Genomic DNA, 24,833 nt, shown 5'->3' with positions numbered 1-24,833 from the left:
GAAGAGGCAACAAAAAAAAAAAACGAATAATAGGAATTTATTTTTAAAAATGAAACATATAATTTTTATATTTCAAGATTGGTGTTAATAGTCATAATTTTATATTATATACTCTCTCATATTCTGTTAGATAGGTCACTTGAAATGATACCATATTATTCAAAGATATTGAGATTTTTAGTACTAAATTCAAATTTTATTTTGAAAACAAATAAAATTTTTGATTAATATCCAATTACTTTAAGTGATTCCATCTAATAGAATATGAATTTTTATTTAATTTACAATAATATTCTGTAAAAGCAATGAATTTTTAAAATTCGGATACCTAATACACATGATAGTTAATTTAAATTAAAAAAAAAATTGTTATTCATTTATAATTAAATTTTAGATGTTAAGGAAAAAAGGAAAAATAAAATTTTTAATATTTACTTTATTTTCTTATTTTTTTTTATTATATTTTTTTCTTTTTGCAATTTTCAGAATTAGAATTAAATTTATTTGCATTTTTCTTTTATTTTTAATTTTATACCAATTGTTTTCATGTTGTTTTGTTTTTTATTTTTCAAATATAATTAAAATTTTTTTTTCCCCCAAATAAGAAGTTACAAAAAATATTCTATTTTTTTTTTTAATATTCTATTTTTAAAGTGTATTATATTCATTTATATATACATATATATTTTACATAATATTATTAAAAGGTAGAAAAGTTAATAATGTCTGTACGGATTTAAAAAAAAAAAAAATGTTCATAACAAGAATGATGATAAGTCATAATAATTAAGAATAATAATAATAATTTGCCTAATTTTTTTGTTTTTAAATAAAATTTGAAAATTGATTTAAAATTAAAAGAGAATATTAAAAATTAAGAAAAATTAAAACTTTCACGAGATATTTTAATATATATTTTTTTGTTTCTTAATTTAAAGCCTACAATAATAAGAAAATAACAGCGACAATACAGGAGAGAAGAGAAAGTAAGAGACAAAAAAAAATTAATAAAAAGGATAATTATTTTGTTTTTAATATACATATCAAGTTTTTGTTTGTTTATATATATATATATATAATTTATATAGTTTTTTTTTTTTATTTTATATATATTTTTTTTCAAATATGTGTATAATTTATTTAAAAATTTTTTCAATCAAGTTCATCAAAAATCATTTGTTATTTTTTTTTCGTTCTTCTCCTTTCTTTACTTTTTCTTTGTTTTTATTTATGTATTAATTTTTTAATCTGCTTTATTTTTTTTTTTGTTATTTTGTAATTTTTTTTGTTTTTTTTTTTTTTCTCATTTGTTTTATGATTTTAATTACAACACAGCTAAATTTATTAAAAATAATATAATAATTACTTTAATATTTTTGTTTTTTTTCTTTTTATTATTATAATGTTATTCATGTGTTTTCTGTTATATAATATATAATTTTATGTTTTGTTTTTGTTTCTCTTGCATATTATAATGTATTGTAAATATATGTTAGTATATATGCATATATATATATTATTATATATATATATATATACATAAATACATAGTATAGCATTAAATAATTCTATGGTTATATATTTTATTTTGATATTTTGATCTTTTGTTTTTCTATTTCTTTTATTTAAGTTTTCCATTCATTCCCGTTTAACTTACTATTTTTTAATTTGTGTAATAATTATTTTTGTATTTGATTTTTTATTTTATTTTTTGTTTTTTTCTTATATTCATTCCTTTTTCATATCCTTAATTAATATTATATACGTATATGTATATTATGTATTTATATATGTATATATATACATATATATGTATATACGCCGTTCATGTATATATATAAATATACATATTTATATACATACTACATTAAATAATAAGTATGTATTTAATTTCATTTAAATATCATCATTTGCTGCAATATGATCTGGTTGTTCACCTTTTGAATGTTTTACCCACATTCTATCATATAATTTTTCTAAGCCAAGTGCATATTGTTGACAATCAAATAATGGTGATTCAACTCGAGCTTTCCATACTTTGGCACGTATACCTTTTAAATATTCACGATCTGTACCTAATCTTATAGCAATATCTTGATATTCTTGTCTCGTTCTAGCAATTAATTCTGGACAACCTAATGTTGCTAATTGTGAAGCAGCAACTCTATTTTAAAAAAAAAAAAGATAAAATATTAAATAAAAAATTTGAGAATTTAAAATTACAATTATATAAATAAAAAATATTAAAAATTTAAATATAGTTTTTAAACGCACTTTTATTATATTTATAGTTTTTTTTATTGAAATTTAATTTAAAATAATTTCATCAACAAACATCAAGAAATTATAATGAGGTTTAGGAAATGCAATGCTAACAAATGCAATATTGCAAAAATTTATAATAAAATAAATTAAATCACCAAATTTATCAACAAGAAAAGAAAATTATTTAAACACTAATTTTAGTGATTATTTTTTATAATTATTAAAATATAATTAATGTTTGTAAATGCAAAATCGAAATAAAAATAAAATCTTAACTTTTTTCCGAGTGAATTTTTACGAAAATATTTTATTATTCGAAATTATAAAAATTTTTAAAACATATTTTAGTTTTAAAAATAGAACGAATTTCGATGCCCCCTAATCAGAAATTTCAAAGAATGATTATATTTCATTTTTTTTTTGTTTTTTTTTTAGAAAATTCATTTTATTTTACCTTGAAGCAAGTGTTTCTCCTGGAAGTGTAATAACCGGTGTTCCTGTCCATAATACATCCATTGATGTTGTGTGTCCATTACATAAAGGTGTGTCTAAGCATACATCAGCTAATTGCCCTCTTCTAACATGTTCTTCTTTTGCAGCAACATTTGAAAAAATAATTCTTGAGCCATTAATTCCTACAAACAAATGAAAATAAATAAATATTAAACAATGAAATTAAATTAAAAAAAATTCATATATTCTAATAATTTCATACTAAAGTAAAAATAAATACCTAATTCTTCAGCAGTTTTTTTGATATTTTGTTCACCAACAGCCGGGAATCGCAATAACCATAAAACAGAATTTGGTACATGTTTTAATATAATTACCCATGATTGCAGCGTAAGTGGGTCAATTTTATATAATTGATTAAAATTGCAATAAACAATTGCATCATCAGGTAATTGATATTGTTGTCTTGTTGTAATAACGATATTTTGTGGTACTTCTTCACCAGTTGCTGCTTTATTATTTGTTTGTGTCGTTGCTAAACCATTTTGTACCACAACACCATTCACTGATGTCTGAACTTGTCCTGTTGATATCATTGCATCTATTTGTGTTGTTGTTGGTAATTCAGCCACTTTAAGTGATATTTCAACAGGTTTTTGTGCCAATACTACTTCTTTAATTTCCTTAACATCTGTACTTTCAACTAAAGGCGATAAATCTGTTGCATTTATAACAGCAACATTGTCAGCAACAACATTACTTGCTCCAGTAATACGATCTGTAACAATTAATCTTTCTTTTAAATGGGGAAACATTTGTTTATGGTCGCCAATAAAATATGTGAATGGCATATACGCTAATTTTTCGCTATACTGTGATGCCAATTCCAATGGTGATGTGACAGCATCAGTAACAATATAATCCATGAAACTTGCGCCACTTGTACCTGGATAACCCAACCACATTACTTGTACTGGTGCTGGTCTTAATGCAAAAATTTCATTACGTGCACCTTTTGTATAACCATTCATATTTATTAATATATGTATGCCATCAGCAAATATACGATCAGCAGCTTTACCATTACATGCAACTTGTGATAAATCAATGAAATGTTCTGATTCACGTGATATTTTTGAACGGAATGTTGTACCATCGTCAGGGCTCAATGCATAGCAAAATACTTCAACATGTGAGCGATCATGTAGTCCCGGAATCGATTGCATTAGATGCGATGTAGGATGATTACCAAAATCGCTACTTACATAACCAATACGTAAACGTCCGCCCATTGGTATTTCGCGTAAAAATTTATATGGCGGTTTATGTAATACATGGATCTTTTCAAGGCACAAGTTAGCGTGTCTGGCTGCGATCGCTTTACGGAACTCATGAGACAATGGATACAACATAGAATGATGCGGATGAACAGATGGTAGGCGATTTTTTTCTAATTGTTCAGCTACAATGCTAACCAATTTTTTCATACGAGCTTCATAATCAGTCCAATCGCATACTATCTGTAAACAATGAGCTAAATTACAATATGCATCTGGAAAATCTGGTTTCAATTTTAATGCTGTACGATAGGACTGTATTGCTTCTGGTATATTACCAGAATCTTTATGAATACTAGCTAAATTACTATGTGCATCAGCAAATGCTGGATTTATTTGTATGGCACGCGTATAACACTGTAGAGCACCGTTAACATCTTGTAATTCTTTTAATGTATTTCCCATATTTGAGTATGCATCAGCAAATGTTGGTTGAATTCGTATTGCTTCTTTATAATGCATAAGTGCCTCATTAAGTTTGCCCTGTTGTTGTAAAACTGATGCCAAATTTGAATGTGCTGCAGCAAATTCAGGAAAAACTTCCAAAGCTTTAAGATATAAACGTGTTGCTTCCTCAATAAAACCTTGTTCACGTTTAATATTTGCCAAATTATTAAGTGAATCAGCATGATTAGAGCAAAGTCGTAATGCAGTGTTATAACATTCTTCAGCCTCTTTAACCTAAAATAAATTACAAAAAAAAATTTATAAAAATTAAAAAAATCACAAATTCATTTTAATATTTTATAATAAAATATAAGTATTTTAATAATATATAAGTATAAAAAATATTTTGAAGTATCTATTAAATACTTTACTTATTTCTAATGTAAAAAATGTTATGCTTCATTTCTCCATGGATGTTTTTAATTAAAATATTTTCTTAAGTGTACATATATCATAACATAATATGTAACATACATATATCATAATTATGTTAAATATGAGCATGAACTTCCATATTGTCAAAAACGAAGTTTTGAAACCAATCATTATGACATTTCATTGTCAATTAAAAAAAAAATATGTACTTTTTATGAAAGTTCGTGTTACCACCAACCGGAAATTTAGGGAAAAATCAAAACTTAGCGTTATGTCAATTTAAATATTGACTTGTGAATACTGGTATTACTTTTCGTCAAAATCTTACAAACAGCAACCAAAATTTTTCAATATTCAACGATTTTGCCATTTCAAAACGATTTTCGTACAATTCAGAACGTACAAAATAGTAAAATTTTTTTTTTGTCTCATACATTATTAGAGTTTGCGTTTCGTTTTCAACAATACGGAATAAAATATTTGTACAAAAAATTAAGATTTTGTTCCAACACTTAAATTTGAAATGATTAACAGGAAAAAAATTAATACTAGTAGGACGCTTTACATAATTTTACTCGAAATACAAAATTTTATAACTTTCATCTAGAAAAAAATATGTATTTATAAGAAAAACTAATTATATTATAATGAGAAGATTTTCAAATTAAAATGAGATGTTTCTTTTTTCAAATCTATCAGAAAAATATGTCAATTTTAATGGATTATATGTCATGACAATGACATAATTGTGCGAACTTTAACAAATGCAAAATTTTTCTATTTAAATTATATAAATGGGCTTTGAAAACCAACACTATTATAAGAGTAATTTTAAAAACTAAATTTTTATTTTTAAGAAAATTTCAACAAAAATTCGAAATATTTATGAATTTAATAGCGTTTTCTTAAGGTATATAATTTTAAAAACATTACCCCTACACAACTATATGACATTGACAATAACAAATATAATAAAATAATTATTGTGGTTATGTTTTTCTACTTAATTAAGAAAAATAACATAAGACTCATTAATTTTATGAAAAAAAAAAATTTAAGTTGAAAACCTCAAGGATTTTTCAAAAAGGTTATTTACCAATCCTAATAATATTATTATAAATATAAAATAAATTCAAATTATTTGTACATATTTGCTATACTTTTATCTTAGTTTCCATTTAAATCTATAATATACTATATTTATTGAATCAGAAACAAAAAACACAAAATCTCTAATAATATAACTTCTCATTTTTGATAAAAAAAAACATACCCTATATATATTTCAAACGAATTAGATCAAAAAGAAATAAAATACAAAAGGATCAAGATAAAAAGAAAGAAGAAAACTTTTTGATGAAATGAAAAACAAAAGAAATTTTCTAAGAAAAACTAATTATTTCTAATATAAATAATATTATATAAATAAAATGTTATATAAATACTCGTATATATTATGAAAATAATGTTAAATATAGAAAATATTACCTATTTATATATAACAAAGATATCAATAAAGAAAATATAAAAATAAAAATGCCTATCAAATTGAAAGATCAGATTACAATTAACAATTTAAAGGGAAAATAAATAAAACCATTATATTATAAATACTGTTATATGTATTACAATATATAAAAATAAAAATCTATAAAGGAGACTTTAATTATACCATTATATATTTATATTTAAAATAAATACATATGTGTTTAATTATATAATTAAAAATCTAATTGCAAATAATATTTTGTTATATAAAAATTAAATTCTAATTAATGTTCATAATTCTTGCAATTAAAATATAAAGCACATTTTATTCATAAGATAATAAGTTGTTTGAATTACATATATGTATGTATGACAAATTTATATATGTATGTGAGTATAATATAACAATATATGTATATACACATGCAATATAACTATTTTATGAAGAATATCACTATATTGTTAAAAAGATGTTGGTATGGAGAAGAAAAATTAATTAGTGATAATATTTGTATATATTAAGAGAAAAATGGATAATAATAGAAATTTATGGTGATATCAACTATGATAGTGATATACGTATGTATTTCAATATGCAAATAATTATAGAAGAACACTAAAATATTGTTATTAATTTATGTCAGAGAAATGAACCTGCAAATTTCTTATTTTAAATTTAATCGCTTCAAATGTTAGTATTATAACCTAATTCTGTTATTCACTTTTACTTACTTTTACATTCCATGATTTTGTATATAGGGAGATTCTAATTAGATTTCTCATAAAAAAAATGGTTTTCAAATATACAACTTTATATTATACCGCAATCTCTGAAGCAATATTACGATTAATTAACTTTCAAATAAAACCTTTAAGATTTGTCTTTGAATTTAATTTTGTACGTAAAATTACTACAATATGAATTAACTGTTATACGGCATTTACTGTTATACGACATACTGTTATACAATTCATGAAATGCATACTCGTATTATATGACTTTCTTAAATTCGTATTTACTTTAAGGTGCCCTTTACATATCATGTCAACTCTTAGTTACTGATTTAGACAAAATCAAAAATTTGATTATATATCTAATAAGAGCCGTATATTTGTAAATGTTGTTTGGCATCAGACTTTGCCTGGCAGAAAACATTAGATATTTTATTATTAGATTAGAAGAGTTTGGAACAGCGATCAGTTGATTTTGATTAAAATTTTCTAAGCAAAATTATTAAATTTTGTTGTTAATACTAAGTGTCATCATATAATTTCAGTCTGGTAACCTGTTATCATACTTTATAGTAATCTTAGATTTTATCGTATATGTATAAACACCACCCCTTGACCTAAGGTATAAAATAAATCTGCTGCATAAATATTAATCAGATTTTATTTTAGATTAAATCGTAGATTAACTCTAATGTATGTAATATTCGCACCTAACTTAAAATTTTCAAAATAGCATTCATTGGGACAATATTATAAAAATTTTTCTAATTAACAAATTTATGCAGTTTTTAACTAGATTAAAAATATCAAACTAAATGTTAATTAATTCAATTTATTAATATAATATTTACTTTTAATTTAATAAAATTTAATTAAATTTATTTTTGGGAACGCATCAGTAGTTTGTGAGCATTTGAATATTTTTCTATAAAAAAATATTAAAAATGTGAATGATCCTTACATTTTCTATTCTAACAAAAATTAATAATTTTGAATTTAAAATTTAAGGATTTTATTTCAGAAATAAATAAAAAAAAATTAAAAAACAAAAACAGGATCTTTTTAAAGGTAATTAAATCCTTGAAATTGAATCTAAAAAAGGTAATGTTTGATTAAATTAAAATAAAAGGAAAATTATATACCGTTGATGAGACCATTGAAAAATAATATTTATTTATATTTTTTTTTTTCATTGAAAATTTGAATTAATTTGCATTTTATGTTTGTATAATTACATAGGGAGGGTATTTGAAATATTTAAAATTTATCTCTGCCAGATAAGCCGAAAAGAGTTATCATTATACTCATAATAACTGTTATATTAGTCGTATAAAAATTATCAATCGATTCTTTAATCAATGTATTGAAGTTTTTACTATAAAAATATTTTCATAAATATTTTACTCTTAATAATTAAAGTATTTGGAAGGGGTGAAAGAAGAAAAAATTAATAAAAATTCTTAAATATTATGCACAGAACGTGAAAAAAGGTAATTCAACCAACTCAACACTTTTTATACCCTGCACTTCGTGAAGGGTATATTAACTTTGGTATGGAGTTTGTAACTACTTGAAGGAGTCATCTGCGGTATGAACATATATATATATTCTTGCTCAGCGTAAAATTCTGAGTCGATTTAGACATGTCCGTCTGTCCGTCCGTCCGTCCGTCCGTCCGATCGCACGATAACTCAAAAACGAATAATGCAATCGACACCAAACTTTCACAAGTTTTTTCTTTTGTGCCAAGGACGAGCCCTATTGTTATTGGATTAATTCGGACAACGGGTTCGGGTAGCTGCCATACAACTCAAAGAGTTTATTTTAAATATTTCAAAAACTAATAAAGGTATAAATATAAAATTTTGTACACATGTGTCCAATTATATTCTACACATGCTATAAAAATTATAATGGGATAGCTGCAATGGTTCGGGTGGCTGCCATACAACTTCAACAGCAAATTTTTTATATTCGGCAAAATAATAAAGTCAGATTCATGAAACTTGGCAGTCATGTGTCCAATTATAGGTCAAATATATTTCTGAAGTTTTAGAGGAATCGCTTGACAGGTTCGGGTACCTGCCATACAACTCCAGAAGCTAATTTTAAATATTTGGAAAAATAATAAAGTCAGATTCATGAAACTTGGCAATCATGTGTCCAATTATGGCTCAAATACATTTCTGAAGTTTTGGTGGAATTGCTCGACAGGTTCGAGTAGCTCCCATACAAGTCTAAAAGCTTATTTTAAATATTTGGAAAAATAATAAAGTAAAATTCATTAGACTTGGCAGTCGTGTGTCCAATTATAGGTCCGACATATTTCTAAAGTTTTGGTGCGATTGCTTGACAGGTTCGAGTAGCTCCCATGCAAGTCTAAAAGCTTATCTTAAGAATAAAATTCTTAATATTTGGAAAAATAATAAAGTCAGATTCATGAAACTTGGCAGTTGTTTGGCCGATTATAGATCAGATATATTTGTGAAGGTTTGGTGGAACTGCTTGGCAGGTTCAGGTACTTACCATACAACTCCAAAAGCTAATTTTAAATATTTGGAAAAATTATAAGGTCAGATTCATGAAACTTGGCAGTCGTATGTCCAATTATAGGTCAGACATGTCCGTGAAGTTTCTATAGAATGATTTTAGAGGTTCAAGTAATTGCTACACAATAACGAAAGGTGCAGGGTATAATTCAATCGGTTTATACCGACTGAAACGTTTTTACTTGTTTTTTCTCTGATTATAAAAATTTTAGTTAGACCACTTTCAAATAGCGAAAACCTGATAGATTTCTTTGAAATCTCGCTAGCGTTAGTAGAGTCGATTTTTGTTCTAGATTGATTTATTTACGAATTTAGTTTAGTTGGAGATTTTCTGAAAGATCTTATTTTTTTCTTTTCTTAAACTCTAATCCTGTGGTCTAGAAACAGATACCAAGGAACATCAATTCAAAAATTCTTTTTAATATATAGAATGGCCTAGCCTCTTCCTTACAGTCTAAACTAAATTGTGACGAGACAATAAACTGACCTTTAATTTCCAGATAATTTCAACTTGATAACATTTAATTTATTATACATTGAAGATATTATACACAGAATCACTGACTCTATGGTATATTTTCCGGCATAAATAAAAAAAACGTGGGAAGTTTGATACATACATTACGACAACAATTTATTTAAATATAAAATCTAAGACAATATATACAATATACAAGTGAAACATTAATTTTATCACGTAAAACCTATACCATTTTCAATATAAAATTACAAAATTTCTACTCTAAGAAAACGATACGAAATAGCGAAATTTTATTCTCGTACAAAAAAAAAACATAATAAATTTTCAAATAAAAAAATAAACATTATTTGATGTATAACAATAAAAAAGAAAAACAAAACATTCTAAAAAGCAATTGAACTCAATTATAAGCATCATTTTAAAAATACAATCACATATACGTTTAAAACCTTTGAACAGGAAAAATATAAAATAAAAACTTTAATTGCAAGTAACATAAATGACGGCACATTAATCACTCTATGCGGTAATAGTCAGATTTCTTTTAGTACAGTTTCAAGTAAATTTTTGGATTAATTTAAAATTTATATTTTATAAGAAAATTTTTTGGTTTTTCTTGAATTTATAACAAAATATGGCTGTAAAAACAACATTTTATTAACATTTATTAAATTTTCTTTGAAATAAATACGAAGGTAGCTATAATAATCTTTAATAAACTCGAAGAGAAAAAGAGTCAATTAGGAAGAAAGAGAGCGTTAAATGGATTGTATATTTTTGGACATTTTGACCAGTTTGTAATTAATTTATTATGAAAATTTATCCGGAAATATTTGAAAAATTAAAAGAAAAATTACTAGGGGCGTAACATGTTATCACTTCTTGTCAAAAATATATAATAATAACAAGCATGTACAGAGCAGAGTTGCTGGGGATGAGCAGGAGCCGGGTTCTCCCTATTGCGAATTTCTTCACGGGGCACTGCCCAGTGAAGTACCACCTGCATAGGCTGGGGAAGTCGGGCTCCCACTGTACAGATTTTGTGGGGGTGGCGATGAGACCGCCGGGCACATTCTCTGCGACTGTCCGGCACTGGCTGTTCGGCGGCGCAATTGTCTTGGACATGGGTCCCTAAGTGTTCGGAAACTGTTGTCCAACTCCCTTAGGGATATCTCCGGCTTTGTGGTTGGAACGGGGATATTATAGGCGGGAGCGTGGGGAGGCTACAATAAGTCAAAAATAGCTGTGGTGGTTTGGGGGGTTACTCCTGTCCCACTCGGTTCCCTTGGAATCTACAACAAGCATGTACAAAAGAAAACCCTTCCTCGTCATTGAGAGAATATTTTGATAGTTCGCATTTTTAATGGTATACATAGAGAGTAGTTTACATTTCGCATACGTTGCAGCATCATCATATTATACAGTATGATAACAATTAATTAAAGTGTGTGTAATTTATCCTTACAACCAAATTTTGGCCTTTTTATAAAGTCATAATCAAACGAATATTCTTAGGAGTGTTTAATAATATATTTTTATAATTTCAAAATTTTAAAATTAAAATTATAATTTTCCTTTGACCATATACGAGAATTATACCATATGCAAGATGACATTATAAGAACAAAATTTTTCATATATTTCAAGAAAAAGAAATAACAAAAATTTTATTTATAACATCATTTTCAACCATAATATCAATGAAAACCTCTTAAAATTAAATTCAATTCTCTGAGGAAAATGTAAAATGCAAAATTTCATATACGCACTTTAAATTTGATCTATATAATGTAAAATGAAAATCTCTTTTATAAACATGACCCTAGAGTATTTATTTTTGTTTTAATAAATTAAAATTAAAAGAATTGAAAATTGAATAATAAAATATTTAAAAAAAAAAATCTTATATTTGCATTTTAGTCGATTTTCATTTTGAAACAAAAAATATTCATCCACCCTCTAATCTCTTTAAATCTAAAAAAAAAAAATGAAAAACTGTTATACAACATTATAAAATAAACAATTTTAATATTCCATTCATGAATGAAGTATTAATGAAATTCTTTAACTTTAACTATACAATTGTAGTAAAACAGAAGAAAAAAATCTCACAGTTTTCCTCTACTGTTATAAAGGTACAAATAATTTTTTTCTCTATACGTACATTTTGTTATTTTGCAATTTTGTTTTAAAAAAAAACACGTACAAGAAGAGATTTTTCATTTTTCCTTTTCTTTCCATTTAATATCCAGATATTACACGATAATAAAAATTTGAATTATGTATAAAAATTGCGATATATAATAGCTCTTTTCACTACATATATAGAGAAAATAAAATAGAATTGAAAAACAATAATATTATAGCAAGTAATTTACAAAATGTAAAGCAGAATTCTTTTAAAAACACTTTTTTTTGATTTAATTCCTCGACGAATCTACGTTATTGTAGCCTAGAATAGTCTACAATTTTCTAAAGAATTTTTCCATTTATTTGAAATGAAACAAATGCGATTGAAAATAGAAATTTTTTTTATTCTATATAAAATAAATAAACGTTTTTTATTTTATATAGATAAATTCATCTTTATGGTATTATTAATTTATATATAGACATACATACATAAATAATGCAGTATGTATATATATAAATAAAAATAAAAATGTCTATCAAAAACCATAAATATTTCTCATTATAAAAGATTTTTTTTACAATAAAACACAATTTTAGCAATATTAAAATATTGAAATGTGAAATTTAACTGAAATTATTTTCAAAATCGGGAAAATTTCAGGTATACAAGTCTTAAAATAACCATAAATGTGAATTGTTGAAAATAATTAAATTTAGGAAAAAATTGCATATTTTTTGGGGTTGTACGTTATAATATAAAAAAAAAATTAGATTGATCTAATTAAATTAAATTTTAATTTTAATTTCATATATTATTGAAATCTCTTTCGATTTTTTCCAAATTAAAATTATCAAAACGCCTTTATGAACTAATTCCCATATCGTACATGTTGAGCAATGGCACAACTCAAAAATACAATTTTTCACTATGAGCTTCCACTTTTATTGAATTTGAATTTGAAAATGAAGTTTTCGAATAAATTCAAAACATAAGAATTGAGTTTTCCGAAAATTTAACCAATAGGTGTGAATTATGTATGTGGCGAATTCGGCAATTTATTTAATTCTTTTGTTGCTAACTTGTGAAATTCGCCAGTTTTTTTTGAAAGTTTTAAATCTCTGCAAAGTCGACAATAAATCGGATTTCTTTAAAAAATCGACAAAAAAATCTAGTGAAATTGCCATACATAATACCAAACTGAAAAACAAAAACCAAAAATATTTATCAAATTCTTAAGCGAATTCATCTTACGGAATAAACCTAGAGTGTTGTAAGAGAGGTAACGTGCAGGGCAATGAAATATTAATTTATAATTTTTCAAAGATAATAAATATTGATTATGATTATTTTCAGAAGTCCGGAAGTTATTGACATTTTTATTATTACCTTTAATTAAAGTTATTTTCAACTACTATCTTACGTTATTATATGCATACAAATTTTTTACAATTAATAATAATATTAAAATTTTTTAGTAAATTCGAGGACCAACACAACCTACAACTATTACCCGAATTGCTGGATGATTAAAATTAAAATTCTGCTATATTAGATTACAAAAAGACAAAATTACCAAATAATATTCAGTTAATACCAATTTTTTTGCATAATTACCAGACATAGGCCTTATAAATATTTTATTTTTATATAATTTGAGTTCTACTGTAACCGTGCTACTACTACTCTGTCGCTCTGTCGGAAATAATTTACTATTATTATTGCGTGAAATAAAAATTGTATGTAATCTGTTTAAATTGAATGTTGCGTTGTTTATTTGTCTTATTTGTTTAGAAAAATGAATCGTTTTTTTTTTTTGCTTTTTTTTCATTCTTTGTTTTAAATGGAATTGTCATCAATTTTATAATGCCGTATTTAAACTTTTAATGCGCTCTCTCTCTCTATGTATATGTTTATTTTTGTTTTTAATGTATGTAATTATTTTAATTTCTATAAATAGAATTTAAAAAGAAAAACGAGACTATTTCTTTAAAGAAATAAAACAGTATTTTTTATTGTTATGAGATTTTTATGGAAATGATGAAATTTATTATGGAAATTCACTTAAAATGAAAAAAATTTCATTTCTTTTTTAAAACAAACAATTTTTTTCTTTTTCTTGTTTATTTATTTTCCTTGTATAGTTTATTTTGAAATGATTGCTTAAAAAGAAGAAGAAGCAATTTTTTTTCCTGGTAGTTCAACGGTTGTAGTTGATCAGTTCTCAGGTGAACCGATAAATTCTTCTTTTCGATTTCATTCTTCTTTTAATAAGAAACGATAATTTTAGTGTATGAAAAAACAAAAATTAAATTATATAATTTTCCCGATTTTTTCTCTTATAAATTTTCAAAGTAAGCAGAAACATATTTGGTGTAATTGTCATATGTTTTTTCAATTACAGAATTTAAAGATTTTTATAAACACAATACTACAAAACAACAGCTCGTAATGCAACTAAATACTGCAAAAACGTAATGTGATAGCTTTGCCATATTTTTTTACAGAAAATTTTACAATGTAAATTGCAAACAATAAATTTATTAAATTAAATTGAAATTAAGAAATTTGGTTAAAAATTGACCTACAAGTTTTTGTAAGAGTTTACAGTGATACAAAAATTCCTTTAATATTTTTAATTATGACGATGCTTTCCTGACATTTTAAATTTTTAAACTTAATTCTTAAACCATTAAAAATTATCACAATTTATTTAATTTAACGAATATTTTTGAATTAATTTAATTTATTCTAATAAATATTATTTATAGTTGCTACCTCCTAATTTTATACATAAGACAAATATTCTTGTATTCTCATTTTGTTTTTCAGCTAATAAAATTGCAATAATAAATAAATGCCAAATAAATGGAAAATTTTTTTCCCGATAATTAAAATATTCTGTACAAATCGAGAAACTATAATAATCAAATCAAAAAAATTTTTTGGAACACACTGATTAATAAAACTATAAATTTTTTTTTAATTAATATTGAATGCTTTTTATAACACATTGAAATATCAATAATTTTAATTAAACAAAGTAGATTGAACAAAATACAACGAAAGTGTATCGTTACATTTGCTATTCAATTTAAAAATACAAATTAAAATGTTTTCCGAAAATGATATTGTACTAGTAAATTATAAATAGCACCTGAAAATATGCAATTTTTATTATAATATTGCTTTAGCTTTTATAAAGTTGTTTTGAGGGAATAATTTTGAGTAGTTATTTAATGGGAATTGTAAATTACCGCATAAGTAAAAATAAAAAGTAATTTGAATTTTAACTAGGTAACAATTCTTAAATTAAAATGTTCATTTTTTTGTAAGAATAATATAAAAAATTTTATGGCTGAAGAATAATTGAATTTTTTTCTGTTTTGCATTATATTTCGAAATATTTTCATTTAACAATTTAAGTTTTTAACTTGAAAGTGACCACAAAATTAAGAAGTTCTTGTAAATTTTGTACACTAATTAAATTATTAAATATAACACCTAGTTTTCAAGGTTCGACCTAAAATATTAAATTTTTATTATTGTTTAAATTAATGAATTGGTTTCCAAAAATAATTCTAGTTCTAATACACAAGAATTTCATATAGAGCTGTTCACAATATTTTGTAACAGCATTCGCTAATAAGTAGCTTCTTTTTATTATTTCAAAGTCTTTGCTATTTTAAAAATTTTATTGATTTCATAGATTTTTTTTTTGAAATTTCAATAAAAAATTCTTTTCATTTTTATATTTCCAAAAATATATTAGCAATAACTAATTATATTATAAAATAAAATCACTATATATTTAATTACCTGTCCCTTTTCCTTAAGTGCATTTGCCAAATTACAATATGCATCTGGAAAATTTGGTTGTAATTCAATAGCACGTCGGTACGTATCAATAGCCAAATCAATTAATCCTTGTTCATAATAGACACATGCCAAATTTCCATGTACTACAGCATTATTTGGAGCTAAATTTAAGGCGCGGAGGTAAGCGGCAACAGCCCTGTAAAATAAATAAAAATAAATAATAATTATAATATTTATTACATATGCAAAAAATTTAAATTTAATATTAAATAAATTGATTTTTAAAAAACGTAAAACAAAATAATTTCAAGCAATTCAGACAAATAAAGTACATTCGATTAAACCAATTCTTTGTAAAGTAGCATAGGAGTAAAAAATTAACACTCTTACAATTTACGGGCTCAAAAAGGAGAGGTTGTTATTAAAAAAATTTTATGGTTATAAAATGTGAAAGTTACAAAAATATTTTTGTAAAATCTATTTCCTTGTAAAATGTCAACCTATTATTTGCATATTTTGGAAATGTTCTAAAAATAACATATTTTAAGAATTTAATTTTGGAATTTCTATAAATATTCTATAAATATTCTAAATAGTAGAAATGAAAACCGTAAACAATTAAAAAAAATAATTTATATATAATCGTGTAGAAATTCAGAAAATCAAATATAATGAAAATACAAAATTACAATATGTAAGAGAATTTACAAGGATAACTAAAAAATATTTAAAAAATCTAAATTTAGTTGAACTATTTTTATTTTGAATCTATTTTGAATAAGTATAAAAAATTTTTTTCTTTTGTGAAAACGAATTGATTTTTGTTCATTATTCCAAATCGGATATTATTCCATTTTAATTAATGAAAACAGAATATTAAAATTATAAATAGAAAACGAAATTTACCATCCAATTAGATCTTGCAAATATACAGAATGAATAACCGCACAATGTTATGTACAATCCTATTATACTAATAATTAAATTGAAATATATAGCTGAGCACAACCAAATATAGTTTATCTAATTTTTCATTATATTAATGGTGTACTTGGAATACTTATTGCCATAGCAATAATACTATTTAATTTTTAATTTAATTAAAAGAGTACACTATAAATTCATAGTTTCTATTTTTAAATGTAAGGTTTACATACTAATGATATTTTAATAAAATACAATAATAATTTTAATATTGAATTTTGATTTTATAAATTTACCCTCAATTTAACCAAAATTTACAAAATTTTCATTTAAATATTTGGTATAAGCATACAAATATTTTATTTTTAAATTATTAAAAATTAAAAATTTTCAAAAATTTTCAATTTCATTAAATGCTACACAGCATAAAGTAATATTCGTTGATCATTTCTATGATCAAGAAGAAAAACTATGATTCCATTTCCAAATTGTATTAAGGTATTAAGCTCATATTTACATTAATTTTCATAAATTTTCATTTTCATATTTCATTTTCAATTTAAATAATTTTTGAATATTATTTCTGAAAAATTAAACCAACAGAGTATATTATCCTTATTATATAAACCATATTTTATTTAAAATTATTTTAGTTGTATAATTACGGATTAATGTGTCATACAACCTATATCCTTATCAATCAAAAATAAATATGTAAGTATATATATTTTAAATGGACTTGAATAAAAATTTATATACAAAAGAATAATGAGAAAAAGTGTAATAAAGAATAAAATTCACAATATTATTTATAAATTTTTAGTATTAACCGGAAATCCTTTAATACACCCAAGTTAAATCCTTCAACCATATTATAAAAATTTATAATATACACTATAATTGTATATAATATTATATTCATTATTGAACATATTGAAAGTATATACATATAATATACATATATTTTTTACACTAAACATATTTGTCCATGAATAACACACTTAAATCGAGCAAAATTTTTGACATATCTTTGAAGTTTTAACCACACATGAATTGCAACTAAATATATATATACATATCGCTTCTATCTCATATGACAAGTAAATATTGACATAGGCTTTAAGTATATTATATCTTTTCGGAAATATATACATATATACATATATAAATAACGTATATATATATAATGTTATATTGTATAAGATGAACCGAATAATAAAATTGTTATCCTTTATAAGGAAAAAAAGCATTTTACACTCAGAAAAAGAAAAAACGAAAACAAAAAAAAAAAATAATAAGAAAAAAAATTATATTGAAAAAAAATTTTTTTTGTTACATGTTATATGTACCCAACTCTACAAGGATTATTTAAAAAATCCCAATTAAGGAAATCGGATATTTTAAAATAAATACGAAAGTTATTATGTATACATGGACATACATACTCGTATACATGAAATTTCTGTAATATGGTATATTCCAAATATTATAATATATACACGTATAGATATATATATAGTGTATTTAAGTATATACAGTACAAGAGAATATTATTGTGAACGAAATCATTTTGAGATTCATAATAAAATTGATAGACAAAATTGATTAAGTATATATTCAAGATAACATATAGATATTCCAAGAAGACTTCAATTCCAAATAAATTTCGAAAAAATGTTATTAAAAGCTGATAACATAGACTTGCTATAAACCATAAACAAAAAAATAATGTTTATTTACAACTTTAAAATTTTAAAAATTCAAAATGGTAAAATGGTGGGTCATCTACTATTGAGTTACTTCGAAAGGGGCTTTGCAATTCTGATGGAAATCTCGCAGCTGCTGTAATGTAATTTCTCAGAGGCCTAAACATAGTGCCAATATGCATATATTGGGCATGAAAATCACAAAAGATCCTATAGGTCGATGTGAAAAGGGTCGATGAAAAGCGGTGAAACATAATAATACACACATATAGATTTAAAAAATTGAAAAATAAAATAAAAGCGGATATTTTCAACCTTATTCGTTGATATTTTTAAAAGTATTGTTGGGAAATGGAAAATTTTTTGGTGAAGAACATATAAAATTCAAATTTAGTATCATTAAATTTTACTAATTTTGCAATGATTTGACTTTATTCAAGTTTTTTCGTTCTAAATATTTTTCTTAGTCTATTCCGGGTTTTCAATTATGATATTGCTTCCTCACTCCATCTTCAATTTTGTTGCCTTTAATCTAGTTCTTTATTTATTTTGTCAAAATATAATAATTAATTTTTTAAAATCATATCTGCAGCTTTCCCTAACTGCACCAAATTTCATTATCACCAAATTTATTTAATGAAGTCCGCACACTGTATATCATTTGAAAGAATCTTACATAATTATATATGGTAATATAAGAGAGTAGAGAATATTAAAAATTTTAATTATCATCATTTTTTGCGCTTTTTTTAACATAAAATCATTTTAATTTGAGTAGCATTAAGGTCCAATTAAAATTATCAATACATAACCTATAATCTCTTATAAATTCTTTAAATATAAATTAATACCCAATTAAGTGTATAAGATTATAAGATAGGGAGTGTATAATATAAGGAGAAACGAGAATTTAAAGTGTTGTTACAAGACCTAAAAAAAAAATATTAATTTGAATTTTAAATTGATTGTGAAAATAATATTAAATTTATTAGTTTCAGATTATAACCTTAAAAATTTTATATGAAATGAGATTAAATAGAGTCTAAAATTACTTTTTTTTTATTAAGAGTTAAAAAGGGATCGATTTATATAGATATATAAATAACCCATATTATATTACATATACAATTTGTATACAAAATGAATCTTATAAAAAGAAATACAAAGTAAATTAACCTTTTATGATTATGCATGTGTTTGTGGTATTTAAACTAAAAAAAACAGTGTCAAAAAGTGATCTACGAGCATGCAATTTTCTTTTGTCCTTTTTTATACTTTTTACCTTTTTATATAATATTCTTTAATATTCATGTAAGTATCCTCCTTAATCATGAAAATTTTGTTCCTAACTACGGTTTTCATAATAAAGTTCAAAAAAAAACTCACTGTTTTAGATTTTCTTAAAAATAGAAAAATTTACCCTTTTATAGACTAATGCATTTGTATATGGAGGTAAATTAGGAAAATAAATTCGGAAAATTTAAAAAAATTACAGCAAAATAAACATTTCAAATTATTCAGCGAATAACTAATTTCAGTTTCAAATTAACTACAAGAATTAATGCTACAATTTATGTGTATAACACAATGTGTAACATTTGAGTTGCCGTTATTTGTGTTGGTTTACCAACAATTGCCGCAACATTACGTAATAATGCAAAATTTGAAAATTAACTTAAAACTTACGCATAGAATCTTACGATCATCATACATATGTTTCATACATTTTGATTGATCAAATAAAAATTTGAAGGAATTTTGTTGTATATAAATATTCATGAATTTTGTTCAATCGAACATCGAACAAAATCCAATGAACAATGTTTGATTTCTTTGTACGCTTTATGTCATACATACATACATGATTTTAATTTAATTTTTTTCGTAACAATGTGAGTGCGATGTTAATGTTAAATCTTACTGAATAAAAACACTATAATACTCTGATCCTTTAGAAACTAACTTATATATAGAGTAAAAACAAATCTTATTATATAAATTCCAATTAAAACCGCAAAATAAAATTTCGTTTTCCATGAATTCAAAGTTTTTAAATATAAATTCGCTTTGAAATTTTATATTGTATAAATGTAAAATCATGTGACAAAATATTTTCTATACACAGTGGAATTTTATTCTGAACTCTCCAAATGATGGGGAAAAGTTCAACATAGAGAAAAGTTCAGCATAAAAAAAATTTCGAGTTAGTGTAGCAAAAAATGTATGAATAAATAATTGAGACTGCCAAGTAAACCGAAATAAACAGAAAAGTTCGCCTAACAAGTATATACAGAGTATACAAAATGAAGGAGTTTGACTGTATATAAGTTTGTATGAAAGTACACATATGTATGTCATTTAAAATTTAAATTTTAAATTCCCAGCAATTAAATTATTATTTCCAAAAAAAAGTTTTTAATAAAATCATGAAAAATATCAAATAAAGTTTTTAATTCAAATGTTGTTATACATATATATAAGTTATTTTTATATATATGTATATAAGTTATTATTATATTTGACGAAGTTATAAGAGATTTATTATATTTATGTTTGAGTTTTAACTTCAATTCAATTACAAATGTATTATACATTGCATAAGAAAAAAAAAACACCAAATTTTGTTGAAAATTTTAAACTAAATTCAACCTCTTCCAACAGAACCTTAACCAAAAGAATTTTACCTCCTTGAACCTTATTCAACAGAGTTTCCAAATACTCTGAAAATTTTTTAATATTACGGTGTAATTGATTTTCAATATGTTTCTAAAATGTAACATTCTTTGTTACTTATATAACAGATAAAATTTTTTTACAGTATTGAAATTTTAGTAAAGAACTTGTAAGAAAGCAAAGAGAAATTTTAGATGGCATGTATGTAAGACTTTGGACTACAAATATATGTCTGGGTCTGAATGAGTTAAAAACGAAAATAAACTCATATGTACACCACTTTACGCCAGTGTATAAAAGTATTTAAACAAATTGTGAACATTCTTAAATTTATGAATTTTTAGTTTTTATTCTTATTCCGAGAACTTATCAATTAAAATAGATTTTGGAGGTAAAAACTTTTTCATAGTATTATGAAAAACAAAAAGGTTTATTAAAATTTCAACTTTATAATTTTAGTTGACATTGTCATTTTTGTTTTTATTTAAAATAACACTTTATGTAAATATGTGTACATTTGTATTTATGTAAGAATGTGTGTATTTTACAAAATAATCTCACACATAATGTAATATAAAAATTATCCATATGTAATATTCAACAGTAACGACATTAAAAATTTTGCATATTTTATGAAATTACCTTGAATAATTTATTTTTAATATTATTAATATTAATATTATGTAACATTAATTTATCATTACATAAATATAAACTGAGTGGTCCGGAGATGATGTTAATTCGAGTTTTAATTAATAAAAAAAATTATTCATGTGCGAGATTAGGCTCATTATTTATGATTGACAAAATTTTACCTGACAAAAATTGCGTGTGACATAAAAATTATAATATGATCAAGTTCCAGCTGAGAATGTAGCTCATCGAAAAATTAATAAAAATATTTTAGTTTTTTAAAACAAAATTTCATGTTTAAGCAGCTATTTCTCAATAAAGGTAAGTTTAATATCAAAAATTAATAAAGTCATTATGTTGGTACATAAACTGTGAATAAAAATTGCGTGCAATATATTGCTCTATACCTTCAACTATTCCGAACCTGTTGCGGATACTTTATCAGACAGAATTTCTTACAATTTGATTTTCTTTAATTCACCAAAATTACCCTTAGGTTTCCAAATTTCACAGTCTTCCGCATGAATAATTCTTCCCAGGTATTAATTATAAAAATTTCCAAGGAAATTTACCGCAACTATAAATAGCATTTATTGGTAATATTATTATATTTGATCTTAGATTATGAATGCAACTGATGGTTTCGTTATAATTTTTCAATTTTGATATATTTTAAATTCACTGCGAAATTCTTAAGAAAACTCAGAAATTAGAATTTTATATATCTACATATAAAATTTATGCGGCCTTCAATATAATAAATTTATTCTTAAACAAACAAATAATTTCGTTTTCGGGAAAAAAATTACTGAAAACAGGAAATTAGAAAGAAAAAAATAATAAATTAAAATGAATTTAAGACCAATAAAATCATGGAATTGGCTGTTTATGGCATTATACGAATATTTAATATTATTTCCTATTCATGAGAACCGTATAAATTTCATTAAATGAGAAGCAACAACCATAAATTCCTATTTTAAACCATTAATCATGTTATTTCGCAGCGTTTTTTCCTTAAATTTCTCATAAAAATAAAATTTTAAAATTTGGTTATATTGATTGAAAGAGCGCAATTAAATGGTATTTGAATATAATCTGCGAAATTCACTTGAATACTCGTATTCCATTATTTTAATAAAAATACAAAAGGAAATATTGAAATTTCAATATTGAAAAATTTCGTATTAAATTTTAAAATGCAACTAAAAATTGCTGTATAATTATATAGCCAGGGTTAATGAAAAGAATTCATATGGATTTCAACTACTTCAAATGAGATTGTGTCAAAATCATAAGCGTTCATGTTTTTCGTACATACAAGTATTGATGTAATGCTCGTATATAAAGGTTTATGTAATTAAGTTAATCTACATAAATGTCTTGTTAAAAAAAGTAAATGAAGAATTTAATAAATGAAGATTTTGTAATACATTATAATAATCACTGATTTCATAAATATTATCTATTCATCATGAATGTACATTAATAATTAAGGAATCAAAATTTTATATATAAAATTGTACGCTTGTACTCTGATAATATTAGGTAAAGAATGTGTACGATCTAATAATAAATTTTTTGGTTCGTGAAATAAATTTCGCAAATATTTCACCTTTTATAATATGCTTACATAGGTGTATAAAGCCTAAACATGATCTACCTTAAATATGTACAGAAATATACCTAAAGATTACGCGAATAAATGCATGATGAATAATAATTATGCTGTAAAATCTTATAAAATTTAAAATTAGAAAAACAAAAGTAAAAATATCTTTTAACATTTTAAAAGATTTTTCTTTTGGTATGATTAACTAGGATTAGAAAATCTTACGAAAATAACAGTAACTTTATTTATTCATATATCTATGTATTAAATAATAATATGACAAGGGCTAAAGCCGTTCTTTTGTTCTCTATCTCTCTTCCTCTCAGTTTAAGTAAAAATAAAAGGTAACAAAACTATTTTATATGTTTACCTTGTATTAAAATTTAATTTTAATTTTAGGGTATCCTTTTTTATAAACTTTATAAACAAGGACGAATATAAATAGAAATATATGAGAAAAAAATAAAAAAAGAAAGAATTGAAATAAATTAAGTACACTATTGTGAATTGAGTTTTAAAAATATAAGAGAAGTGTATGAGAAATAAAGAGAAACGAAAAAAGAATGAACGCGTGCAAAATTTTCTCTTAAATTATTTTGAATTAAAACTTTGTAAAGCTGTCCGCTTCTTCTAAATTGAATTCGGTTATCCATGGAGAGGGTCTCGCATAGCAAAAGGTGTACGCAAAGGCCATGATGAACGTGGGGATTTTTCGTAAATTAACTAGCAAGAGCCGGAAACAAAAAGTTATACAAATAAAAATATTGGCGAAAAATAGAGATCGGTGGAGCAGCTTTGTGGCATCTCAATTTTCTCAAAAAGAAGTAAAGCAGGGAGCAAAGACAAAACTAAAAAAATTTTAGCTATTCGCTCTTAGTTGGATATTGAAAATTCAGTTTGTTGAAGTTAGAATAAAGCAAAACTCTTTTAGAGCTCTATAAAAGTTAGGCTCTAAAAGCAAGTAAAACTTTCAAAGTTTAAGCAGCAGGTAAGGCGTTTCTAAAAAAAATATTGAAAGTATATTTTTAGAAAAATAAGAAATGTTTCTTTTTTTCATATAAAATAACCGGTAGCCTGATTTAAACCGTGAAATGCAGGGCTTTCTTTTGTTTTTTCTTTTTTAAATAAATTTGTAATGTAATAAAAAAATAAATTTCTTTGTTGAATTTCTTTCTTTTTCTTCTGCTCAGAATAACAAAAAATATTGT

The 24,833-nt window shown here is 23.8% G+C and overlaps 1 protein-coding gene across 1 annotated transcript in view; it reads right to left on the bottom strand.

Annotated features, from left to right (window-relative positions):
- Positions 1-479: 479 nt before the first annotated feature.
- LOC129615719 (UDP-N-acetylglucosamine--peptide N-acetylglucosaminyltransferase 110 kDa subunit-like) overlaps positions 480-24,833 on the bottom strand; it is a 125,232-nt gene continuing 100,878 nt past the window's right edge. Inside the window, exons 2-5 of the mRNA XM_055531085.1 lie at positions 16,078-16,277; positions 2,999-4,736; positions 2,720-2,900; positions 480-2,164 (exon numbers count right to left, since the gene is read on the bottom strand). Of these exons, the coding sequence (XP_055387060.1) occupies positions 1,897-2,164; positions 2,720-2,900; positions 2,999-4,736; positions 16,078-16,277 (2,387 nt within the window). The 3' untranslated portion in view covers positions 480-1,896. The remainder of the gene's footprint in view (positions 2,165-2,719; positions 2,901-2,998; positions 4,737-16,077; positions 16,278-24,833) is intronic.

The sequence above is a fragment of the Condylostylus longicornis genome, unplaced genomic scaffold (genome assembly GCF_029603195.1).
Source record: "Condylostylus longicornis isolate FDR11 unplaced genomic scaffold, ASM2960319v2 ptg000145l, whole genome shotgun sequence".
Taxonomy (NCBI): domain Eukaryota; kingdom Metazoa; phylum Arthropoda; class Insecta; order Diptera; family Dolichopodidae; genus Condylostylus; species Condylostylus longicornis.
The sequence above is the reverse complement of the archived record's forward strand: the minus strand, read 5'-3'. Positions and strand labels throughout refer to the sequence as shown.